The sequence below is a fragment of the Phyllobates terribilis genome, unplaced genomic scaffold (assembly GCF_046119375.1).
Source record: "Phyllobates terribilis strain yellow unplaced genomic scaffold, ASM4611937v1 Scaffold_7__3_contigs__length_470593459, whole genome shotgun sequence".
Classification (NCBI taxonomy): Eukaryota; Metazoa; Chordata; class Amphibia; order Anura; family Dendrobatidae; genus Phyllobates; species Phyllobates terribilis.
The window spans coordinates 413,364,329-413,373,287 of record NW_027362767.1 but is presented as its reverse complement, the minus strand read 5'-3'; the positions used below and the strand labels follow the sequence as shown (position 1 = coordinate 413,373,287).

General features: G+C 43.9%; 1 protein-coding gene across 1 annotated transcript; it reads right to left on the bottom strand.

Moving 5' to 3' along the window:
* Positions 1–7,475: 7,475 nt before the first annotated feature.
* LOC141155565 (olfactory receptor 5B12-like) lies at positions 7,476–8,420 on the bottom strand. The gene has a single exon (XM_073642434.1). The coding sequence runs from the start codon at positions 8,418–8,420 to the stop codon at positions 7,476–7,478; it is 945 nt and encodes a 314-aa protein (XP_073498535.1).
* Between the last annotated feature and the right edge of the window lie 539 nt (positions 8,421–8,959).

The following is an 8,959-nucleotide window of genomic DNA, read 5'->3' as shown; positions in this document are numbered from 1 at the left end:
GTAGTGTGGATGGCTTCCCACCCTCTTTGCCATTCACATAAAACCACACACCCTTTAGTGAGTTAACCACCAGCATATAACATGCTGGCAGAAATTTTGCAGGTTTCAGTTCACACAGGCTAGCAACCTGAGTGACACATACACACGTGGTCAAAATTCTTGGTACCCCTCGTTTAATGAAAGAAAAACTCACAATTGTCACAAAAATAACTTGAATCTAACATCTAACAAAAATAAAAAATCTATGAAAATGAAGAAATGAAAGTCAGACATTGCTTTTCAACCTTTCTTCCAGAGAATTTTTAAAAAAATTAAACTCATGAATTAGGCCTGGACAGAAATGATGGTACTCTTAACTTAATATTTTGTTGAACAACCTTTTGAGGCAATCACTGCAATCAAACGATTCCTGTAACTGTCAATGAGACTTCTGCACCTCTCGACAGGTATTTTGGCCTCCTGAGCAAACTGCTCCAGTTGTCTCGTGTTTGAAGGTTGCCTTTTCCAGACGGCATGTTTCAGCTCTTTCCAAAGATGCTCAATAGGATTTAGGTCAGGGCTCATAGAAGGCCACTTCAGAATAATCCAATATTTTCCTCTTAGCCATTCTTGGGTGTTTTAGCTGTGTGTTTTGGGTCATTATCCTGTTGCAAGACCCATGACCTGCAACTGAGACCAAGCTTTCTGACACTGGGCAGCACATTTATCTCTAGAATCCCTTGATAGTTTTGAGATTTCATTGTACCCTGCACAGATTCAAGACACCCAGTGCCAGATGCAGCAAGGCAGCCCCAGAACATAATAGAGCCTCCTCCATGTTTCACAGTAGGGACAATGTTCTTTTCTTGATATGCTTCATTTTTCCATCTGTGAACATAGAGCTGATATGCCTTGCCAAAAACTTCCATATTTGTCTCATCTGTCCATAGTACATTCTCCCAGAAGCTTTGTGGCTTGTCAACATATAGTTTGGCAAATTCCAGTCTGGCTTTTTTAGGATTTTTTTTCACAATGGTGTTCTCCTTGGTCGTCTCCTATGAAGTCCACTTTGGATCAAACAACAACGGATGTTCCTTGAGCTTGAAGTTCACCTTTAATCTCTTTAGAAGTTATCCTGGGCTCTTTTGTTACCATTCATATTATCCGTCTCTTTGATTTGTCATCAATTTTCCTCCTGCGGCCACGTCCAGGGAGGTTGGCTACATTCCCATGGATCTTAAATTTCTGAATAATATGTGCAACTGTAGTCACAGGAACATCAAGCTGCTTGGAGATAATCTTATAACCTTTACCTTTAACATGCTTGTCTATAATTTTCTTTCTAATTTTCTGAGACAACTCTTTCCTTTGCTTCCTCTGGTTCATGTTGAGTGTGGTACACACCATGTCACCAAACTTCACAGTGCGTATCTGTATCCCTATATACAGGCCCACTAACTGATTACAAGATTGTAGACACCTGTGATGCTAATTAGTGGACACAACTTGATTTAACATGTCCCTTTTATCACATTATTTTCAGGGGTACCATCATTTTTGTGCAGGCCTATTTCATGAGTTTAATTTTTATAAAAATTCTGTGGAAGCAGGGTTGAAAAGCAATGACTGACTTTCATTTGTTCATTTTCATAGATTTTTAATTTATTATTACTTTTGTCAGATTCAAGTTATTTCTGTGACCATTGTGGGTTTTTCTTTCATTAAACGAGGGGTACCAACAATTTTGACCACGTGTGTACCTCTCCTCATATATCACACCAGTGACTGTGTCACATATTCCCCCTCTCTGCCCAAATACAGAGGTTTGGGCACCTTCCGATACCAGGCAGGGAATTCTACAAAGGGCATCAGCGTTTCCGTGTAACTTCCCGGGCCTATGCTCCACGTGAAAGATAAAGTCCTGAAGAGCTAGGAACCATCTAGTTACCCTGGAATTTTTACCCCTCTTTACCCTCAACCATCTCAAAGGGGCATGGCCTGACACCAATTTAAACTTCCTGCCTAGTAGGTAATATGTTAGTGTATCCACGGCCCAATTTATAGCTTAACACTCTTTTTTTACAATTGCATATTTCTTCTCGCAGGACGAGAGCTTATGGCTCAGATAGAGAATGGGATGTTCTTCCCCTTTTATCTCTTGAGAGAGTACTGCTCCTAGGCCAACCTCTGAAGCATCTGTCTGGACCACAAATTCTTTCTTAAAGTCTGGTGCGACAAGGACTGGCTGCTTACACAGTACTTGCTTCAATTGTTGAAATGCCGTCTGTTTCCGCCGTTTACTTTACCATGGTTGATCTAGTGCCTTTCAGGAGATTTGTCAGTGGAGCGGCCATCAGGGCAAAATTTGGGATAAACCGCCAGTAATATCCCACCATTCCCAGGAACACTCTTACTTGCTTCTTGGAGAGTGTTTGCTGCCAGGTCTGGATTGCCTGCACTTTATTAACTTGTCACTTTATTTCGCCTCTCCCGACAACATAGCCCACGTACTTGGCCTCCTCTTTCCCAACAGCACATTTTCTCAGATTTATAGTAAATCCCACCTTCCTCAGAGCATCCAGAACGGCCTGTAGCTTAGGTAGATGACTAGCCCAGTCTGGGCTAAAGACTACAATGTCGTCAAGGTAGGCTGCGGCATACTTATGTGGGGTTACAATCCGATCCATAGCCATCTGGAAGGTGGCTGGAGCCCCCTTATAGTCCGAATGGCATCCGAGTGTATTGAAATCACCCATCAGGCGCCTCTACTTTTTTATCTGGGACATAGGGATCTGCCAATACCCCTTTGTCAGATCAAGGGTGGTGATATACCTCGCCGGTTCCAGCCTCTCGATGAGCTCGTCGACAGGGGGCATCGGGCATGTGTCGCACTTGGACACCTCATTCAGCCGGTGGTAGTCATTACAAAACCTCCACTCTCTGTTGGGTTTTGGCATGAGGACGATTGGGCTCGACCAACCACTCTTTAACTCCTCTATCACACCGAGGTCAAACATCCTCTTTACCTTGACTGAGATCACCTCTCAGAGTGCTCAGCAATCCGGTATGGCTTCAGGTTCACTCTTATATGTGGCTCTGTTAGCACGTCATGCTCTACCTCCAGAGTATGCCCCAGCAACTCTGAGAACAGGTCACGATTCCGCTGTAGCAGTTCTCGACACTGTTGCTTCTGGGCCGCCGATAGAGTGTCTGCTATAGTGACCTCTTCCAGCTTGCCTTCGGGAGCAGCTCCCAGGCAAGAAGTTTGCATAGGTTCCCGATCCCACCACTGCTTGAGCAAGTTCAGATGGTATACTTGGTGCAACTTTCTTCAGCCAGGCTGGTGGACTTTGTAATTAACTTTGCTGACTTTCTCCACCACCTCATATGGACCTTGCCATTTGGCCAGGAACTTGCTCTCAACTGTGGGGATTAGCACCAAAACATGGTCCCCGGGCTGAAACTGCCTCAGCCTCGCTGATCAGTTATAGACCCTTACCTGGGCTTCCTGCGCCTGGAGGAGGTGCGCCTTTACGATCGGCATCACTTTTATTATTCTTTCCTGCAACTGGGCGACATGTTCAATAATGCTCTGGTGTGGCATAACCTCGGCTTCCCAGGTTTCCTTAGCGATATCCAGGAGCCCTCGCGGATGTCGTCCATAGAGCAGCTCAAACTGAGAAAAGTGTGGAATCTCCCTTACTGATAAGAGCAGGATTGGCAGCAGATAGTCCCAGTCATGTCCACCCTTCTATACGACTTTCTTGAGAATCTCTTTCAGGGTCTTATTAAAGCTCTCTACTAAGCCGTCTATCTGCAGATGGTAAACAGAGGTTCGCAGCTGGGTAATCAGGAGGACCTTGCACACCTCCTTCATTACCTTGCTCATGAACGGGGTCCCTTGATATGTTAGAATGTCCCTCGGCAGACCGGTCTTGGCAAATATAGAGTTCTTATATTAGAATAGAGTTCCTTACTGGTACTGCTTCTGGATACCGGGTCACATAGTCCATGATCACCAGGATGTATTGGTGGCCTCGGGTTGATTTGACTAGGGGCCCTACTAGGCCCATAGCAATCCTCTCAAAGGGGATTTCTATCACAGGTAGTGGAACTAATGGACTACGGAAGTGGGAAGAGGAAGCAGTTATTTGGCAGGTGGGGCAGGACCTACAATAGTTCAGAATTTTTCGGTAACACCCTGGCCAATAAAACCTTCCTAATATCCTCTCCTGAGTTTTCTCGACCCCTAGTTGTCCCCCCAGAACATGTGAATGGGCCTTATCTAGCACCCTCCATCTGTATGGCCCCGGAACTTGCAGCTGTTCCACTATCTCACAGCCCCTTAGTTTAGCCAAGGTGGGGCAGGACCTACAATAGTTCAGAATTTCTCGGTAACACCCTAGCCAATAAAGTATTCTTAATATCCTCTCCTGAGTTTTCTTCATGCCTAGGTGTCCCCCGAGAACATGTGAATGGGCCTTATCTAGCACCCTCAATCTGTATGGCCCCGGCACTAGAAACTGTTCCACTATCTCACCGCCCTAGTTTGGCCACCCGATATAACAACTCCCCTTGAACTGCAAAGTGGGGGAACCTGATGTCGGCCCTCGACTTCTGGGCAACCCCATTACATACAGTAACCTGGTCAAACGCCCCCTTTAAGGTCAGGTCCCGAATTTGAGCAAAGTTCTCTCCGAACACATCTAACTCAGGGAGGTTGGCCTCCTCGGTCACCGTCTCACCCTCATCGCCGGCAAGGATGCATAGTGGGAAGTCATCCACTTGAAACTTTGTTGGGGGTTCTTCTCCAGGGACCTGGCTTTTGCCCACGCTACTTAGTCAGGTTCCCTTTCCCCACAAGTCCCAAAGCAAAGAAAAATCATGGCCCAGTATAACGGGATGTATCAGGTCCTTAACCACCCTGACCTCGTGGGATTGGGCACCACAGTCTGTTCCCACTGTCACTTTTACCATGGGGTAGTCCTTGGCATCCCCATGGATGTACTGAACGCCCACAGTTTTGGAAGGGACCAACTGGTGGGGAAGGGTAGCTCTGATTAAGGTCACCAGACTCCCAGAGTCTAACAGTCCAAGCACCTTTACTCCATTAACGGACACGGCACACGCCTGCGGCCCTTCGCCGGGTCGACAGTCCAAACTGCTGGCTGGATACACGTAATAGGAACACAGTCTGCATAGGCTGCAGTCCATGGGCTCAGGGGACATATGTCACCGGGCGGCTACGTGTCCAGGGTTGTGACACTGCCCACAGACTATATCCTTAACAACAGTCGTTGCGGCACCTTCGGTAGTAGAGGGACACAACATCTGGGAGCGTGGATTTTTATTGCCAGTATATGCCCAGTGGTGTACCCTTTGCCCTCTGATAGACATAGTCACTCCTGAGTGTGCCAATATCTCGGTTTTTAATTTGGCATGTTCCTTTGCATCTTGTAAAGTCAAATCATAATAGGCCTTCTGCGGCTCCCCGGTTAAATATGGCGCCAGAACCTCAGCCCACGGCTCTAACGCCAATCTCTCCCATTCCGCCACCTTCTCAAAAACAGTCAGGAAAGCCTCAACATCATCCTCCGGGGTCATCTTCTGTAACGCTCTCCTTACCGTCTTCCTGACGTAATCGTCATCACCTGTATTTGGGGGTGGTGCGGTTGTCCTGCCACGGATCTCCCCTGCTAGGAGCTCCATCTGTCACTGCTGCTGCTAGATTTGCTGTATTTGCTCACGGTGCTGCTGCATGCTCTTCTGGCTCTGCTGCATGCTCTGCAAGCGCTGTTGCTGCATGCTCTGCTGGCTCTGCACCAGGTGTTTAATTAGTTCTTCCATGCTGCCGGAGGTTTCCTGCTGGCTGAAAGCCTTTACCCAGGACATCCACCAGTTTCTGTAGCAGGCACACGTGTTCCTGGAATCTTGCATGCACTCTCGCACCAACTGTGGTAAGATGCCTCACTCAGCCACTTCCAGAAGTAGACTCAGGAACCGTGTTTTCTCTGCAGGCTTTATTATGTGGCAAAAAGCCCTGCAGCTCCTGCAAAAATAAACACAGCCTTACTGGCAAAACAACAAAACAAAAGATAAACGATAGCACAGTCCATAGCAGTGTGGGGTTCGCCCACACATGTTGTGGTCCCAGCTTTCAGCTCCTCTCTGAGGTGTGGCCATCCGGTCTGGAGCCCTTGTCTCTCCAAACTCAACAACAGAAAAAAAATTGTGATTGAGCATTTAAACCTTGCTCAGCCACACACTGAGGGGAGGTAGTGTGGATGGCTTCCCACTCTCTTTGCCATTCACATAAAACTACACATCCACCTTTAGTGAGTTACCCCCTAGCAAATAAAATTCTGGCAGAAATTTTGCAGGTTTCAGTTCACACAGGCTAGCAACCTGAGTGACACATACCTCGCACAGTATATCACACCAGTGACTCTGTCACACCCTTATAACTTCCTAGCAAAAAAAATTTTTGGTTCCAAAATTGTGCTGATGTAAAGTAGACATGTGGGAAATGTTATTTATTAATTATTTTGTGCGACATATCTCTCTGGTTTAAGGGCATGAAAATTCAAAGTTTGAAAATTGCAAAATGTTAAAAATTTTCGCCAAATTTTTGATTTTTTCACAAATAACACAAGTCATATCGAATAAATTTTACCACTATCATGAAGCTGTCTACAAATATGTCAAGGGCTGTCACATTGTAGAAGGATCATCTTTATTCTCATTTGCACAAGGAAAGACTAGAAGCAATGGGATGAAACTAAATGGGAGGAGACACAGATTAGATATTAGAAAAAACTTTTTGACAGTGAGGGTGATCAATGAGTGGAACAGGCTGCCACGAGAGGTGGTGAGTTCCCCTTCAATGGACGTCTTCAAACAGAGGCTGGACAGACATCTGTTTGAGATGATTTAGTGAATCCTGCTTTGAGCAGGGGGTTGGACCAGATGACCCAGGAGGTCCCTTCCAACTCTACATTCTATGATTCTAAGTACAATATGTCACAAAAAAAAATTCATAATCAGTGGGATCCGTTGAAGTGTTCCAGAGTTATTACCCCATAAAGTTACACTGGTCAGAATTGCAAAAATTGGCCTTGTCATTAACGTGCAAACAACCTTTGGGGGTAAAGGGGTTAAAGTGTGCTGGTATTTCTCAAAGGAAAGAATTTCTAAGCATGATCCTTTCTTTTTCATGGCAGATAAGCTGCCACTACGAAAGTGACTAGAACGTGTCATATGTTATACAGTATGTAAGGGGCATTCGGGAGAAGTAGTTGTTTGGCCGACAGCTACATCAGGCACCCGCCTTGAGACTTTCATTACTTTCTTCCTTCTCTAAAGAAAGAAGCCTCAAAAGTTCTCATTTTTAATTAATTTATTTACATTTTTTTTATAGCATTTCACAGCCAATATCTTACTAGACTTAAGTATAAGTCAAAACAGAAAATAGAAAGTCAAAAAGGAGTTCTCAAATCTCAGGTTACAGCAAATGTCCCCACTTTCCAACTTCCAAACTTCCTTGTAAAAGCTGCTTTCACGTCTTTGTTCTTTAAACTATAAATCAACGGATTAAGCACAGGGACAATAGTCGTGTTAAACAAAGAAAAAAGCTTTTTTGAGCCCAGCAAATGAGTAGGTATGGCATATTGTAAGGTTAAAGTCGTGTAGAGCAAGACAATGACTGTGAGGTGTGAGGAACACGTGTAGAAGGCTTTTCTTCTACCAATATTGGATCGTATCTTCAATATGGTCTTAATTATAAAAGCGTAAGAAATAAAAGTCAGAAAAAATGGGATAATGATATAAATGATCATTCCTTGTATGATGGTCAAACTTTCCAATATTGTGATATCACTGCAAGCCATGTCCATGAATGCAGCAAGGTCACAACAAAAGTGGTCAACCACAATGGAGGAGTAACAAGAGATCTTGGATAACATCCAAACATAAGGAACGACTTGTATAAAACCAAATATCCAACAAAACGAGGCCAACAGAAGACATATCCTAATGTTCATAATAATGTTATAATTCAAGGGCCTGCAAATAGCCACATATCGATCGTAGCTCATGGCCGTCAGTATGAAAAGTCCATGTCCTGATAAGGATCCAAACATGTATGATTGCACCAAACAAGCCAGGTAGACCACAGTATTGTCTCCGGTGATGAACGTTAGAAGGATCTTATGCAGGGTGACAGTAGAAGACGTCATGTCCACTATGGACAGGTTGGCCAAGAAGAAATACATGGGAGTGTGAAGATGGGAGTCCAGGCAGACCAGGAGAAGAAGACTCATATTCCCGACAAGTACAGTGAGATAAATGATTAAAACAAGAACAAATATCAGAGCCTGGAGCTGAGGAACATCAGATATTCCCTTTATGATGAAATAGGTGATGATTGTTTGATTTTGCTTCATTTTTTCATCTTTTTATAATACCTGGAAAACAACACAATAAGAATTATCTATACTTTATTTAATATATGAGATAAAATAGTGATAGTCAATCACTACTACCAGATATGCATCACAAGAACCTCCTGGTGACACTATATTGAATTGGTTACATACCTTATGGGTGCCATATTACCACTCAATACAGCAAGTGATGCCATATTATAGCCACGTACACAAGCCTGAAATTACACTATTAGTTCAATGGACATGATATGTCCAGCTAAGGTTTTCCAAATTATCAGATTATATACTGTAAAAAAAGAATAGTCCATTTAAGTGAAATATTCTTTGGTCTCCAGTCAGACCAATCATTAAAAAAATTAAAAATAAACTTATTAGAGCTTTAAGTCTACTCAGAAAGGATTAAAAAAATATCTATAGCCACATTTACAAGACAGATTCTAAAATTGAAGACTGTCCACTGCTGATTTTTTTGTTTCAAGCACCACGCAGATGCTTAAAAAAATATATAATGTATTCTGATGTTGCCACATACCGGC